This window comes from Neolamprologus multifasciatus, chromosome 6 (assembly GCF_963576455.1).
Source record: "Neolamprologus multifasciatus chromosome 6, fNeoMul1.2, whole genome shotgun sequence".
Taxonomy (NCBI): domain Eukaryota; kingdom Metazoa; phylum Chordata; class Actinopteri; order Cichliformes; family Cichlidae; genus Neolamprologus; species Neolamprologus multifasciatus.
Window position 1 is genome coordinate 18,548,026 of NC_140444.1, and position 18,189 is coordinate 18,566,214.

At 36.3% G+C, this 18,189-nt stretch overlaps 1 protein-coding gene across 1 annotated transcript; it reads right to left on the bottom strand.

The window, feature by feature from the left end:
• Window positions 1-10,676: 10,676 nt before the first annotated feature.
• Window positions 10,677-16,112, bottom strand: LOC146516826 (uncharacterized). The gene is made up of 4 exons (XM_085163106.1): window positions 16,095-16,112; window positions 15,410-15,952; window positions 13,476-13,707; window positions 10,677-11,161 (listed from the first exon to the last, which is right to left on the bottom strand). The coding sequence occupies exons 1-4, from the start codon at window positions 16,110-16,112 to the stop codon at window positions 11,025-11,027; spliced, it is 930 nt and encodes a 309-aa protein (XP_085019232.1). The 3' UTR covers window positions 10,677-11,024.
• Between the last annotated feature and the right edge of the window lie 2,077 nt (window positions 16,113-18,189).

Below are 18,189 nucleotides of genomic sequence, written 5' to 3' on the forward strand. Positions count from 1 at the left end.
GCATTTTTAAATGAAACAATGAACAATCTAGAGCCCAGAGGTGTTGATAGCAGAATAAGTACAGAAGTCAGAACTATGCGTTATTTTCTTCTTTTGTCTTTGTGTGGACCAGGAGTGACATGTTTAGCCGCATGTTCTCCTTAAATTGCTGGCTGTCTGAGTGGTGTCCCAGAAATGATGTGGGCTTCATAGATAATTGGCAAACCTTCTGGAGGAAACCTGGTCTTGTTAGGAGAGATGGCATCCATCCCACTTTGGATGGAGCAGCTCTCATTTCTAGAAATATCGACAAATTTATTAAACCCCTCAAAATATGACTATCCAGAGTTGGGACCAGGAAGCAGAGTTGCAGTCTTACACGCCTCTCTGCAGCTTCTCTCCTCCTGCTACCCCCCCAAAAACCCATCTCCATAGAGACTGTGTCAGCTTCCAAAAAGACAAAAAACAAACTAAAAACCAGCAACAAACAACTTAAACATTTACAAAGAAAGAACAATACAGTACCCACACCTGAACCAAAGAGTAAAACAGTGAAATGTGGATTATTAAATATTAGGTCTCTCTCCTCCAAGTCTCTGTTAGTACATGACTTAATAACTGATCAACAAATTGATTTACTCTGCCTTACAGAAACCTGGTTGCAGCAGGATGATTATGTTAGTTTAAATGAATCAACACCCCCGAGTCATTCTAACTACCAGAAATCTCGAAGCACAGGTCGAGGGGGCGGTGTGGCAGCAATTTTTCACACCAGTTTATTAATTAATGAAAGACCAAGACAGACTTTTAATTCATTTGAAAGCCTGATGCTTAACATTGTCCACCCCAGCTGTGAAACTCAGAAACCAGTCTTACTTGTTATCATCTATCGTCCACCTGGGCCTTACACAGAGTTTCTGTCTGATTTCTCAGACTTTATATCTAATTTAGTTCTGAGCTCAGATAAAATAATTATTGTGGGTGATTTTAACATCCATGTAGATGCTAAAAATGACAGCCTCAACATGGCATTTAATCTGTTGTTAGACTCAATTGGTTTCTCTCAAAATGTAAAAGAACCCACCCACCACTTTAATCACACTCTAGATCTTGTTTTAACATATGGCATAGAAACTGAACATTTAACAGTGTTTCCTGAAAACCCTCTCCTGTCTGATCATTTCTTGATAACATTTACATTTACAATAATTGATTACGCAGCAGTGGAGAGTGGACTTTATCAAAGTAGATGTCTTTCTGAAAGCACTGTAACTAAGTTCAAGAATATAATCCAGCCACTGTTATCATTGTCAATGCCCTGTACCAACACAGAGCAGAGCAGCTATCTGAACGCTACCCCAACAGAGGTCAATTATCTTGTTAATAATTTCACCTCCTCACTTCGTACGACTCTGGATACTGTAGCTCCAGTGAAAACTAAGGTCTCTAATCAGAAGTACCTGACCCCGTGGTATAATTCTCAAACACGTACCCTAAAGCAGATGACTCGTAATCTGGAGAGGAAATGGCGTGTCAGAAATTTAGAGGATCATCATTTAGCCTGGAGAAATAGTTTGTTGCTTTATAAGAAAGCCCTCCGCAAAGCCAGAACAGCTTACTACTCATCACTGATTGAAGAAAATAAGAACAACCCCAGGTTTCTCTTCAGCACTGTAGCCAGGCTGACAAAAAGTCAGAGCTCTTTTGAGCCAACCATCCCTTTAACGTTAACTAGTGATGACTTCATGAACTTCTTCACAAATAAAATTTTTATCATTAGAGAAAAAATTACCAATAATCATCCCACAGATGTAATATTATCTACAGCTACTCTTAGTACCATTGATGTTAAGTTAGACTCTTTTTCTCCAATCGATCTTTCTGAGTTAACTTCAATAATTACTTCCTCCAAACCATCAACGTGTCTTTTAGACCCCATTCCTACAAAACTGCTCAAAGAAGTCCTGCCATTGATTAATTCTTCGATCTTATATATGATCAACCTATCTCTAATAATCGGCTATGTACCACAGGCCTTCAAGGGGGCTGCAGTTAAACCTTTACTCAAAAAGCCATCTCTAGACCCAGCAGTCTTAGCTAATTATAGGCCAATCTCCAACCTTCCTTTCATATCAAAAATCCTTGAAAGAGTAGTTGTCAAACAGCTAACAGATCATCTGCAGAGGAATGGTTTATTTGAAGAGTTTCAGTCAGGTTTCAGAGTTCATCACAGCACAGAAACAGCTTTAGTGAAGGTTACAAATGATCTTCTTATGGCCTCTGACAGTGGACTCATCTCAGTGCTTGTCCTTCTTGACCTTAGTGCAGCATTCGATACTGTTGACCATAATATCCTATTAGAGCGATTAGAACATGCTGTAGGTATTACAGGTATTGCACTGCAGTGGTTTGTATCATATCTATCTAATAGACTCCAATTTGTGCATGTAAATGGAGAGTCCTCTTCACACACTGAGGTTAATTATGGAGTTCCACAGGGTTCAGTGCTAGGACCAATTCTGTTTACATTATACATGCTTCCCCTAGGCAGCATCATTAGAAGACATAGCATACATTTTCACTGCTATGCAGATGACACCCAGCTCTATCTGTCCATGAAGCCAGATAACACACACCAATTAGTTAAACTGCAGGAATGTCTTAAAGACATAAAGACTTGGATGGCCACTAACTTTCTGCTTCTTAACTCAGATAAAACTGAGGTCATTGTACTCGGCGCTGAAAAGCTTAGAAATATGGTATCTAACCAGATTCTTACTCTGGATGGCATTACCTTGGCCTCCAGTAACACTGTGAGGAACCTTGGAGTCATTTTTGACCAGGATATGTCCTTCAACGCACATATTAAACAAATATGTAAGACTGCGTTCTTCCATTTGCGCAACATCTCTAAAATTAGAAATATCCTGTCTCAGAGTGACGCTGAAAAACTAGTTCATGCATTTATTACTTCCAGGCTGGACTACTGCAATTCATTATTATCAGGATGTCCAAAAAACTCACTGAAAAGCCTTCAGCTAATCCAAAATGCTGCAGCAAGAGTACTGACAGGGACTAGAAAGAGAGAGCATATTTCTCCTGTTTTGGCTTCCCTTCATTGGCTTCCTGTTAAATCCAGAATTGAATTCAAAATCCAGCTCCTCACATACAAGGTCTTAAATAATCAGGCCCCATCTTATCTTAATGACCTTGTAGTACCATATCACCCTATTAGAGCACTTCGCTCCCGCTCTGCAGGCCTACTTGTTGTTCCTAGAGTATTTAAGAGTAGAATGGGAGGGAGAGCCTTCAGTTTTCAGGCCCCTCTTCTGTGGAACCAGCTTCCAGTTTGGATTCGGGAGACAGACACTATCTCTACTTTTAAGATTAGGCTTAAAACTTTCCTTTTTGCTAAAGCATATAGTTAGGGCTGGACCAGGTGACCCTGAATCCTCCCTTAGTTATGCTGCAATAGATGTAGGCTGCCGGGGGATTCCCATGATGCATTGAGTTTTTCCTTTCCAGTCACCTTTCTCGCTCACTATGTATTAACAGACCTCTCTGTATTGAATCATATCTGTTATTAACCTCTGTCTCTCTTCCACAGCATGTCTTTTATCCTGTCTTCCTTCTCTCACCCCAACCGGTCGCAGCAGATGGCCGCCCCTCCCTGAGCCTGGTTCTGCCGGAGGTTTCTTCCTGTTAAAAGGGAGTTTTTCCTTCCCACTGTTGCCAAAGTGCTTACTCATAGGGGGTCATATGATTGTTGGGTTTTTCTCTGTATCTATGAAGCGCCTTGAGGCGACTTTTGTTGTGATTTGGCGCTATATAAATAAAATTGAATTGAATTGAATTGAATTGTGGCTTGATGGGTTTCCACTGTAGCATAAAACACATCTTCATCCTGTGAATGAACATCTATCATTTACAGTCATGAACATAATCAAATGCATGACATGATTTTCTACAAATTTTTCTAGGGGCATATAAATCTGGTCGCCATTGTGAGTGTTAAGCATCACAATTAAAACAGCCAGTATCTTCTCTCTGATTAAAGAAACATGCCAGATCCAATGGTTCTAAATGTTCTCACTTTATATGTTACGTTCATGCACTATTGCCCCAAAGGCATCTCCTATTATCACTATGTTGGTAAGACAAAGCTGTACTTTTCTCTTAACCACCTCAATAGCTTCTCCAACCTCAGTGAATGCTTCACTGAGTGATTGTGCCTTGTCTGTTTTCTGTGTATTGTTGTAGGGCTTTTACGTTACAATATAAAGCGCTTTGAAGCAACTGTTGTTGTGATTTGGAACTATATAAATACAATTTAATTGAATGTAACAGAATGGTCATTTTTAGAGGTTAGCTTTTCCTTAAACTTTCTGGCATTATTTTTTAGCTATAGTTCACATCTATTTATGTAGGAGTAAATATAAGACTATTTGTTTGAGCTTGTGTCTGTATGCTGGTACATGTTTACTTTATATTTAATGTGCAGTTTTATCCAAACTGTTAAGCACTTTTTTAAACTGTGTGTGTTTTAAGATGCAAAACAAATTAAGTTATTCTTATTATTTACATACCATGCGTCAAATTGTACTTGATAAATATGTTATCAAGTACAATTTCCAAATAGATCAGTATAAATACAAATTCTGCAATTATAAATGCTATATGTAAATTTTAAGGAGAATTATTAGTAGGAGAATTAGTTATGAAAATACCAAAAATTGAATATGAGTGTGATTTACCTGATTTTTTCTTGTTTGCTGACTGGTTTTAGGTTGTTGGTGATCAACTTTTGGTCACAGAAAGAAAGGAATACAACAAAATAATAAACAATAATATCAAACATCAGACAGACTTAAATATAGTATGTAATGTGTGTGAAGCTTTACTTGGTGATTGAAATACTTAATACTTAAAATACCAGATTTTGAACAATAATTTGAGATTACAAACTGATTTGATCATAAACCTTAGTGATGTAGTGAACTGATGATAGAATTGATACAATAAACAAAATTAAATAAAAGTACCATTACTAGCAATTACCTGTTTTCTGGCAGTAGTGATGAACAAGAAGTGAGACAAGAAGAGAGGGGACAACAGCAAAAGTTGGACACAGGACAAACAGCAGTTTCCAACACATGCCGCAAGCTTCAACCTGTGGAGTCCTCTCATGGGTTGGAGTTGTATCACTGGTCTCTAAATTGTTAATAAACATGTTTCAGTTATGGCCTGTGTGTATATTCTTGGTACTTCACTATTATACAGATCTCAAAAATCAGTACCCAGTAAATGTAGTTTAAATAGATAAATAGATGCCAATCAAAATATTTTTTCTGCCTCTGCTGCAGAGGATTGTTTGGAAAACCATTCTTCGTCTCTTTTGGATAGCCATTATGTGCACAATGCATGTACATATAAATGTATCTAACATTTGAGTATTTAATGGCTTTTTAAATTAAAAACTGCCAAAAAATTCCATAATCATACAATTAACTTCAGTATTTTTTCTTTATAAAAATAAAAATGCTTTCTGACAATGATCCCGAGTGTTACTGTTTTTAAGATCCAGACATTTCTCTTACTTAACATTTAAAAGATTAAATTTAAGCAATTGTATGTGTACAAAATTCTACTCAAATATTTACTACAAAAATAATACAACCTCATAATGGTTGTTTGTGACTCAATCATTAAAATGTATTTTAAACTGAACACAAGCACACATTCATTAGTTCATCAGTTAGTCATAATTAAATTCCTTAATATACATATTTATCACACAAGTACTTACTGATTAGGATTCTTGTTCTGATGTTGCTGTATCTGTGAACATATTTGACCTGAACACTTTTATCCTCCTCCAAGTGTTCCTTCTCAGTTCCACAGTAATAGAGACCCTCATCAGAATCAGAAATATTCATGATCAGCAGATCATACGATCCAGACAAGTTATTCTCTACAAAGTGGAAACGGGCTAGAGAATTCAGTAGACTTTTTTGGTCGCTGATTTGTTCCCATGGATATTCTTTTTGCTTTAGAACAAGAGGAGGCTGGTTTTCATGCGTACAATTTCTGTACCAAACAATATATTCCTTGATGTTCGTTGATGTTTTACAGTCACAATTCAGAGTGACGTTCTGTCCTGATGTCACTGTCAAATCCACCACTGATCCAGAAATCCAATGACCTCCTGTAATACAAACACAACAACATATGTGGCCAGTGTTTAAAACCATGGTTGTAACTGTTGAGTAAAAAAGTTAATTTAGAATGTTATATATAATTAATTAAATACTTTATTCTATAATAAATTGTATATATAATTACCCATTCTAAATATTACCTAAAAGCAGAACAAGAACAATGTGAAGTCTATCCATGTTTGACGATGACATGCAGTAAAGAGACAGTAAAACCGGCCTAATTCTCAAATTTCATGACCTGTGCAGACTTTTCCATTAAAGGTAATGCTAGATGTGATTGGCTCGTTGAGTGGAACCTTTTGTTCTGTGGTTGTTTTCTGTGAATGTAATGGTATGCTGTGTTCTTTTTTTTTAAGACAGTGTGTCAGACATTTACATTTCAGTCTTAACCATTAGACACATGAATAGTCTGATGTTTATGATGCAAAATTAGATAAACTTAGTAGCTTTCACAAAGAATGTGACTGGGATAAGTGTAAACATGCCATAATCACCCATCCATCCATCCTAGTCATCAGTCTAAAAAACGCAGGCTAAATTTATTTACATAACTTGTGTTTTTGTCATTGTAAGAAGATTCGATTTTGTGCTTGTCACCGTTTCTGTGTGTGGAAAAAAAGGCTATAGTTTGTCATATAGCACTGTGTTGCTAATTTAATTATATTTGGCTCTAAATGTAGAACATGTCAGGAGCATTGTTACACCTGAGATCATAAAAGACAGCTGTATTTGGGTTATAACATTTTTACTAACATTGCTTTGATGATTAATCAATTTATTATTTAACATCTGTGTCATAACCAGTCAAAAATGTTTAGCATAAAGCCTAATAATTACCTGACTTGGGCTTTTATATCTTTACATGTAATCCTAGTTTTTTTTTGTTTTTTTTTACTTCAGAAATAAAACAAAAGAACATACACAACAACAAAAAAGGTGGCACTTTATAGTACAGTTTGGTAATGATGTGGTACTATTGGGAAAACAATGTGTAAATAAGGATATTATTAGCACCATGTTTTTATCATGTCCATCCATCCAATTCTTTGTCCAAGTCAGGATTGGAGCCTATCCCAGCTGCTGTAGAGTGGTATTTACCATGTAAGAACCAACATAATATCTGAGTAATATCTTTCAAAAATAGTTCTTACATCAGTTCTTTTGGTATCTATATTACATGTTTTTAGTGTTTTTTTTGTATGAAATTGTTTCAGTCTACTGTAGATTAATCACTGGCTGCCCTCTGCCACCCCCCGGAGGCCATCCTCCTGTCTCAGGAAAAACAAGGCCATCACAGGAGACCAATTACACCTCGGCCACCACCTGTTTGACCTGCTGCCCTCTGGTTTGCACCTCAGGTCAACCAGCTTCCACACCTCCAGACTCACAAATAGGTTCTTTTCCTGGGCCATTTGGACTGTTAACAAATACTATCCCCCCACACCCCACCCCTGCCCACTCACCTCACCAATCTGAGCCATGGTCTGAGTATCCTCATCACTCAAGCCACTCAAATATGGACTCTAAACTCAGTCCAAGTCCTTTTCACTACTTCCTGTCACGGTCAGGTGTGTGGAGAATGGAAAGAGAAGCGGACGAGTTGGTTGATGAGGAGGCAGGTGGATGAGTGGCGTGAAGCAGAGAGGCAGAAGAGTGAGCAGCCGAATATCATCGAGTAATGCCCACTCTCCGCTGTGGAGGCTTGGGTGCAGGTGGGGCAGCAGGTGGAGGAGCGCCTGCTTCAAGGACCCCCCAGAGCCAGATGAGTCCTGTCGAAGACATGCTTATACTCCAGTATGAGTCATGGTTTCCGCCTCAGCTTCCCCTCCAACATGGAAAGCGCCTCCTTGCTGACGCTCATATAGTTTGAAGTCCACTGGTTCCATTCCGTGTTAGCAGCACGGGTCTCATCGCTCTGTCAAGGTCGGATGTGTCGAGAATCAAAAGATAGGCCCCAAATGCAGGACTGCTAAGAAAGTGCCTGGTGTTTAAAGACAGATGACTGAGTGAACAGGAAAAACACGGAAAAACACAGGAGGACTGGAAGCAGGTAAGAACACAGCTGGAATGAATCTAATTAATGGAACACAGGAAGTAAAACTAAACATAATGCACGTGACCAAAAGGATATCACAAAAAAACAGGAAACATATGGGAAAATAAACAGTGACAAAAGTCCAAACTAAAAGCACTGTGTCAGCGACCCAGGTACCCTGACACTTCCAAGCCCTTTGTTCTCCACTGTGGGCCTTTCTCTTGTTTTATATATATATATATATATATATATATATATATATATATATGTATATGTATATATATATATATATATATATATATATATATATATATATATATATATATATATCTTGTTTGTTATTTACTCCTTCTTACTATTTATATTTTATTCCTGCACAGTTTGTCACGGCGGGCTGCGCCGATGTGTAGATGAGGTAGACCCAAAAGCACGGTGGAGACAGAACTAAGTTTCCAAAAATAAAGCGAGCCTTTACTGTGGCTGATGGCATGAGAACAACTCTAGAGACACACTGAAACTGGGAAACCTAAGGGGACTAAGAACACTGTGTAAACTAAAAGACTATGACACTCTGTGAAAGAACTATGAAAAACTATGAACACAGAGTAACTAGGAATGCTATGAAACACAGTGAAACAAAGAGGGAAAACTATGAAATCTGTGGCGAGGATAACAGATGATCTGACAATGAACAGTAAGAGACAAAAGACTTAAATATACACATGAGGTGATCAGGGGGAGTGGAGACACACGAAGAAACAGCTAACTAGGATGAACATAATGATGCACAGGAAATGTAAACCCAAACACAAAGACATGAAAACTGGACTTTCAAAATAAACAGGAAAACATGACAAGAAGCAGGCATGACACGAACTTGACAACATTAACCAGGCAGGCAAGAAACATGACCAATAACACCCAATAAACAACAAGATGAACTTTAACACAGGGGAAGAAACGAAGGACTAACAGCAACCTAGAAATTGACTGAATGAGCTAAACTGAAACTAGAACACAAGTGAATACAAAGTGACACACTAGTAACAACCCACATACTGGGTCACATGACCCAGTACCATGACACAGTTGGTGTGGAGCACGCATAATTACATTGTACATCTACAGTACAATGACAAAAAAGGGTTTTTCTATTCTTCTCTAACATTCATAATTAAAAAAAAAATACAAAATATGAAACCACAGTTCCATGCACAAAGTTTTGTTTTATTTTTCAAATTTCATTACAGTGTTCCCTTGTTTATCGCAGGAGTTACGTTCTAAAAATAACCCACGATAGGTGGAATCGTATCGCGAAGTAGCCAGCTTTATTTATTTATTTTACAATTTTTAAAGATGTTTTAAGGCTGTAAAAGTTGTCACTACACACTTTATACACTTTAGACAGGAATGAACATTTTCACACTTTTCTCTCTTGCTTAAACGCTCCCAAAGTTCAAACCTTCGTAGAAAAGTAAGTCCAGTATTATAGAATGAAACCAAAGAGCAAACCCTGTTTTCAGGTCCAGAACATGGGAATAGAGCAGCTGCGAGAGAATTAATGAACATTGTATTAACATTAATGAATCAAGAAGAATGAGTTGAGTAAAGTTTGACTTATCTGACTGTTTTGTTTTGCTTAATGCGCCTTATAATGTGGTGCGCCTTATTGTCCAAAAAATATGGTAACTTCTACCTTCCTTTAGCATGTCCAGAAGTCCAACTTTTTGTGCGATGGTTAGCATCTTCCTTTGCCTTTTTGGAACTACTGCAGGTGCCTTTTTACGGTTTCATCGATATTGTTGTGTTTGTTTGGGAGAAAACTTACAAACATACAGTACAGCACTTCAGAGTCACACTACTACTGTAAATTTGACAAGCTGAGCGCATTTTGTACTGTACAGGAGACACGACACAGAGGAGATTAATTGACAATGGTTTAAAGCCAGTCAGGACCCAGAACACAATACGTTGTTAAAAAAAAGCATGCAAAATTGCACCAAAAAAAATCCGCGAAACAGCGAGGCTGCAAAAGGTGAACTGCGTTATAGGAAGGGACCACTGTCCCTTACTACAAACACAGTGTTTATGACCTTGCTCTAGTTGACACAGGGTATTTAAGTGTGGAATTTGTTTACAATTGTATGTTTGTTATTTATACTACTAATTAGACAAAATAAAATAAAAATGAACTACAAGGAGCATCAGACCACAAATACAATCACACTCTATATGTTAACTGCATCAACAGATAACATTACATCTCTGCTTTGGTAAACTACTTCTGTTTCTGTTTAAATTCTGTTTTTTTGTAAATGTTTCTTTTTTCAGCTGTTAAGTTATTCAATTCAAATATATAATTACACATTTTACTCAGGAACAAGCAAAAATGTAATGTATAAAGCTAAAACTATTTAGATTTTGCTATTATAATTGCTTAAAAATATATAAATGAACAACAATAAAAAAAAAAACAAGACAAATGATACAAATTGTTTTGTTTGTATATACCAATGATCCAAAGCATGTAAATTCACAGATAAGATGCATAACGTTAATTTACTGGCATCAACATCTAGTACTGGCACCTAGAGATTCTGATATGATGCCTAAACAGGACAGCGAGGAGATTGTGGTTTAGGCTATGTGCACACAGTCAGGTCACTACAGTTTTCAATATCATTTATAGATGAGGGGAAAAGCAAAGGACCTCCTGTCAATCCTTGCGGATTATTAAAGTTGGTTTAACTAACATAATTCATTATGCATAATTGAATGAAACAAAGTTAAATCTAGACCCTAGAGGTGTTGATAGCAGAATAGGTACAGAAATCAGAACTATGCATTATCTTCTTCTTTGATTTCTGTGTTGCTTGACTGGTTTCCACTGTAGCATAAAAGACATCTTCATCCTGTGAACGGACATTTGTTATTTACAGTCAGGACAGTAGCCAAATGCTCCAATTCTTGACAGTGATAATGTTCTTTAAGTCTTTATATTGGCATTTAAATCTGGCAACCAGAATCTTAAGCCTCAAAATAAAAAGAGCTAGTGTATTACATATTGTTAAAAAAAACACAAACTTTGTTAGCGCCCACAGTGTTAGATAATTACATTTCCAAACTTCCATTCATTTGAATTTTTTTTTGAGAAAGTCATTGCTCATCAGTTACTTTGACTGGTTGAGCGACATGGGATACTTGCTAAATTCCAATTTAGTTATTGACAGAAACACATCACTTCTCTGTGATATTTAAAAAAATATATTCATGTCTTATTTTCTGTCTTTTATGTGAAGCACTTTGGTATACCGTTGGTTTTTAAATGGGCTCTATAAATAAAGTTGTATTGTATTGTATAACTTGGTAAAAAGGTAAATTTCCTTTTTGTCTGAACGCTTTTTCACCAATAATTGAGCTAGTCTGATTGACAGATTTGGAACAGAGTGGGCATCTCTGGCTCTGTTCTCATTTGGTTCTCATCATATATCATACAGTGTTCCCTTGTTTATCGCAGGAGTTACGTTCTAAAAATAACCCACGATAGGTGGAATCGTATCGCGAAGTAGCCAGCTTTATTTATTTATTTTACAATTTTTAAAGATGTTTTAAGGCTGTAAAAGTTGTCACTACACACTTTATACACTTTAGACAGGAATGAACATTTTCACACTTTTCTCTCTTGCTTAAACGCTCCCAAAGTTCAAACCTTCGTAGAAAAGTAAGTCCAGTATTATAGAATGAAACCAAAGAGCAAACCCTGTTTTCAGGTCCAGAACATGGGAATAGAGCAGCTGCGAGAGAATTAATGAACATTGTATTAACATTAATGAATCAAGAAGAATGAGTTGAGTAAAGTTTGACTTATCTGACTGTTTTGTTTTGCTTAATGCGCCTTATAATGTGGTGCGCCTTATTGTCCAAAAAATATGGTAACTTCTACCTTCCTTTAGCATGTCCAGAAGTCCAACTTTTTGTGCGATGGTTAGCATCTTCCTTTGCCTTTTTGGAACTACTGCAGGTGCCTTTTTACGGTTTCATCGATATTGTTGTGTTTGTTTGGGAGAAAACTTACAAACATACAGTACAGCACTTCAGAGTCACACTACTACTGTAAATTTGACAAGCTGAGCGCATTTTGTACTGTACAGGAGACACGACACAGAGGAGATTAATTGACAATGGTTTAAAGCCAGTCAGGACCCAGAACACAATACGTTGTTAAAAAAAAGCATGCAAAATTGCACCAAAAAAAATCCGCGAAACAGCGAGGCTGCAAAAGGTGAACTGCGTTATAGGAAGGGACCACTGTCCCTTACTACAAACATCTGACATAAAATTAATATAAATCCCAATTTGTCCTCTCCTGTGCCCCTTGTATGAGGGGCCACTCAAAACTAAATCCGTGGACCAGTTTTGTTCTCACTTTATACGTTACCCGTGGGATATGTAATTATTAGCTTCAAAGCCATCTCCTATCATTGCTATGCTAGTGATACAAAGCTGTACTTTTTTGTTAAGCTTAACAACCTTGATAGCTTCTCCAATCTCAGTGAAAACTTCATTGCAATTTTTTTTATAGGTTAGCTTTTACTTAATCTTTTACCCATTATTTTTCTTTATAGTTCACATCTAATATGTGTATAGAATTATTTATGTCAGAATTAATGTAAGACAATGTATTTGAATATATATTTGTACAGTGGGACATGATCACTTATATTTAATATGTTATTGTATCCAAACTGCGAAGCACTTTTTAACTGTGTGTATGTTTTAAAGGACTAAAAGTACAAGTAAAGTTTTTTTTAATCACTGTTATTAATAGTATTGATTAAATAATGAATATATATCAGTCAAAAAGGAAATTAAGTCATTGGTTTGGGTTACCATTGAAGGAAATGGATAGGACACTGTTCATGTTAAGGAGAATTCACAATAAATTTCACATACTAGTGTGTCATCAAGCACAATTGCCAAGTAGATTGCTGCCATTACAAATGCCATATGTCGAATAAAAAAAAAGGAGAAATAATTATGAAAAAAATTATTCTGCTATTACAGAAATTGAATATGAATGTAATTTACCTGATTTCTTCTTGTTTGCTCGCTGGTTTCAGGTCTTTGGTGATCAACTTTCAGCCACAGAAATTATTATACAACATCATTAGGCAACAACATCCAACATTATTATGGGATTAAAAATACTCTTAGATTTTGATCAATAATTTGAGATTATAAACTAAGTATATCAAAAACCTCAGTAATGTAGTGAACTGATGATGGACTAATTGAATACAAGTACAATTTATAGTAATTACCTGTTTTCTGGCAGTAGTGATGGACAAGAAGCGAGACAAGAAGAGAGGGGAGAACGGCAAAAGTTGGACAAAGGACAAACAGCAGTTTCCAACACATGGTGCAATCTTCAACCTGTGGAGTCCTCTCATGGGTTGGAGTTATATCACTGGCATCTTAATTGTTCACAAACATGATTCAGTTAGGTATGAATATATTTATGATACTTCTCTTTTACACAAAACTCAAACATTAGTACCCTGTCAGTCTAGTTTCAAAAGAATTATGCCATGTCAATAAAAAAATATTTGTCTGCTTGTAAACAATTATTTTTTCTGTAATAACGATCTAACTTAGCCATTGTGTACACACTGCACAGTATGTCCTATTTGCAGAGTAATCAATTGGATATATATGCAACATGTGTTTAACATTTTAATATTAAGGGATTTTTAAAATAAAAATTGCCAAATAGTTACCAAAAGGTTGATTCTGTTCATCTGAGTGTTACTTTTTAAGATTCAAATTTGGTTTCCTTTCTTTTGGTCACCCTGTGGGTTTCTTTGAAAAATAACCATATTGATCAATCATGGTATATTACTCTTCCCTTACAATAAAAAATTGAAAATCAAGAGCAAGTTGACTTGCTTTTGACTACATCTGACCTCATTAGATAACCTGATGGTGATTTGTCACCTCATCATTAAACATAATTATCACTTGAACACAAAAGTACACTCTACTACTTTTAATCAGTTATCAGGTAATAGTTCAATTCCTTAATTTTCGATTATCACCAAATAGTAATCCATAATCACATTTGTCATCTGTAGTTAAATCTGGCTTCTTTCAATTGCATCAGATTTCTAAAGCTAAGTGTTATATACCACGCAGGGACCTTGAAAAACGTATCCACGCTTTTGTGACCTCCAGGTTAGACTATTGCAATTCTCTTTACTGTGGTCTCCAATCCCTCTCTCTTCGAAGGCTACAGTTTGTTCAGAATGCCTTCTTACTGGAGCTAAAAAATGTGATCCTATCACTCCAGCTCTTGTTGATCTACATTGGTTACCTTTCAAATATTGTACTGAGTTTAAAATTTTGCTACTCACTTTTAAAATCCTCAATAATATTGCATCCAGTTATCTCACTGATCTGCTCAATCTGTACACTTCTTGCCATGCATTAAGATCTTCAGGTCAATTACTCCTGGCCCAACCTAAGTTTAGGCTGAAGACCAGAGGCAATCGTGCCTTTGCTTCAGCTGCACCTAACCTTTGGAATAGCCTCCCCGCTTCTATTCGTGCCTCAGACTCTATCCAGTCCTTTAAATCAAGATTCAAAGCATACATATTTAACCTGGGTTTCCCGACTGGTTAATGCCCCTTTTAAACTTTATATTAATTTGTATTATTTTATTATTAATTTTACTGCTGTTTTTATCTTCTTAGTAGATATTTTGTATTCACAAACTGACCTTACTCCTGAATTGAGGCTTGATAGCTATTTTACTTAACTCTTCCGGTCTATTAGTGCCTCCCTTCTGTCTGTGCTAGTGCCCGATCTGTACTTTGTTAATTGATTTATGTTGGTTTTCTGTATTATTGTGAAGCACTTTGGTGTGCCTTCGGGTTTTTAAATGTGCAATATAAATAAAACTGTATTGTATTGTATTATTAACGTCACTTTTTTCCTTTATAAAAATGCTTTCTGAAAATGATCTTGATTATTTTCTGTTAAGATAATAATCTGTTGTTCTCTTTGAAAAAGAAAACTAATGAGCAATCAGATATCTTACTCTGACATAATAGTGTATGGTTGAACTCACTTAAATATATCGAATTTGACTTTATAATGGTCATTTGTCACTTCATCATTAATAAATAAATAATTCTCTACTGAACACCTGAGCACACTTCCCTATAATGTTGATTGCTAAGTCATGGATATATTCCTTTAGATCATTGAAAAAAAAAAAATCAGATAAGTACTTACTGATTAAGATTCTTGTTGCGATACTGGCATATCTGTGGTCATATCTGATCTGAACGCTTGTGGCATCTACCCACTGTTCCTTTTCAGTTCCACAGTAATAGAGGCCCTCATCAGAATCAGAAATATTCATGATCAGCAGATCATAGGATCCAGAGGACTGATTCTTTTTAAAGTGGAAGCGTAATAGAGAATTCACTGAAATTGCCTGGTCACTGATTTTTTTCCATGAATCTTCAGAATTAAATTTCAGAACAAGAGGAGGCTGATTTTCATGGGTACAATTTCTGTACCACACAATATATTCCTCAGATAATACTTCACAGTCACAATTCAGAGTGACGTTCTGTCCTGATGTCACTGTCAAATCCACCACTGATCCAGAAATCAAATGACCTCCTGAAATACAAACACAAAACCATGCCAAATGCTTTTAACTGTTAAATACAAAATTAAATTTTGATTGTAAATATAATCAATTAAATGATGTATTGTTTAATACCTAAAAGCAGGACAAGAACAACATGAAGTCTATCCATGTTTGATGATGATCTGCAGTAAAAGTAGCTTGCCTGACTCTTGAATGTCATGGTCTGCGCAGACTTTTCCATTAAAGGTAATGCTTGCTGTGATTGGCTCGTTGAGTGGAACCTTTTGTTCTGTGGTTGTTTTCTGTTGACGTTACTGTTGTAACAGTATGCAATTTTTTTTTGTTTTCAAGATGACAGTGTGTCAGTTATGTACTTTTCAGTCTTAACCGTTAGAGCATGAACAGTCTGATAACAAGTTGGCAAAGAAAACATGCAAACATCTTTTAAATTCCTGATGCTGATCAACAATAAGATTAATCCACCCAATATTCAGTCTAGGAAAGAGCAAGCAAAATATATTTGTTTAGCACTGCTCAATAACATGACTCATAAAATATTTTACCAATTGACACCACAATTACAGATTTAAAGCAACACAAAATTAAAAATAGAACAAATACAACATGACAAATTGTCAGTTTTGCCACTAGGGAAAAGCAGAAATCAATCAATGACATGTGATTTCATTGAGCAGTGATAATCCCAGCTCCCAGTGATTCATCTCCCAAGAGCAATTATGTGCAATGCTCTCTCTCCAAAATTGCTCCACAGTTTTCCTAAACAGAAAGGAGAATGAAAGGTAAGTTTCTCCCAAGGGTTGCTAAGACAAACCTTTACTCACGAGATTTTACTGACTATTGGACATTTAATGATCCAACATTGACTGAAGCTCAGCCACTCCTCTAAATATGGTTTGATGCATGCTCAATCATCCAGGTAAGGAAATCCCAAATAGTTTATTCTTTTCATCTACAAATAGTGTTTTCATGGAAGAAATGTTTTGTCACTCATCCAAGTGGCTTCTTCAGTCTCAGCTGACTGCAGGTTTCCACAACCTTGTAAACAGTAAATTTGCACAATGACTGAAACCTTACTGAATGAACAGCTTCACCACTGAATGAACAATATGGTCCGTCGGGTCAGTTTCATGATCAGTAATATACAAATTGTCATGACCACTAATCAACAACCACTGATCAAAGACCATTGATTAATGACAATTGATCAGTGGCCATGAATACCATTCATAGAGAGTTGGGGAATGGATGCAGTCAAAGCATTGTAAAATGGTGAAACAAGTAACCTTAGGTCCTCTACTCGACTCATTCGTTTTGCAGATAAGTGGTCCCCTTGTTCTACGCTCAAACCAGCATTCCTCGTTGTGCAGGATGTGCACATTATCATCACTGAAAGAGTGGCTTGTAGGTGTAAATAGACTGATAGGCTAGGACAGGATAGACTAGATGACCCCCATTACTTATAGAAATCTCATAGTCTCAGAAGGCTAACCTGCCACTTTTCATAGTCTCTCTGGTGAATTTGATGTACACTTGTACATCTTCCATGTACAAGTTGAAACTGGGGAACCCATGGCACAACGTGCAATGCTACAGTAACTTTTATACAAGATGATTTCAAGCAGGCAACCGAAAACAGCAATCCATGTAAGCCTCTGACTCCGACAGCTATGACATCAGTAGTTTGTCAAAAAAAAGAAGAAAAAAAAAAGAACAGAGCTTATATTGCAAACAGTGCTAACCATTACACAAGTATATATCTATACCTGGTGTTGAAATATAGCACACGTTATACAACAGGAGGTATTTTAGTATGTATGTGTTAATTCTCAAAAACTCTGGGGCCTGTGTGTTGTAAAGTCTCATGTTAAAATGCCCAAGGTTACTGCAGAAATGACCAAGTTCTCCAGTAACTTTTTTGTTTCTGTGTTGAAAGCTTTTACAAATCCAATTACCAATTTAAAATGTTTTTGTTGTCAATTCATAAACACTAGTCAACTAATTAGTGATGAAAGAAACACTGTAAATGAGACTCATTCAGAGGGAAGTGCAACCTCATTAGGTCTAATGTCTGTTTTTTTTGTATAAGCATTTAAGGCTTCATGCTTGGATAATAGTTAACTCTTGAAGAAAGTGATTTTCGTGAACCTAGTTTTTGTTTGTAGCCACAAGTGGATCTGTTTGTCAGGTAACTGATATTCATGTCGGTGTGGAATTCCTGTATAGCTTAATGATCACACAGACTACATTTCATGATGGCTGAGGTCTTTGTTAAACTT

Bases quoted from the DNA above. Each gene is read 5' to 3' on its own strand.
- LOC146516826 (XM_085163106.1), bottom strand. The intron at 13,708-15,409 runs TAATGATGAAGT...GTGAACAATTAA, and splicing joins GTAGAGAATTATTTATTTAT to GATGCCAGTGATATAACTCC. The intron at 11,162-13,475 runs GTTTATAATCTC...GACTGTAAATAA, and splicing joins TGAGGTTTTTGATATACTTA to CAAATGTCCGTTCACAGGAT.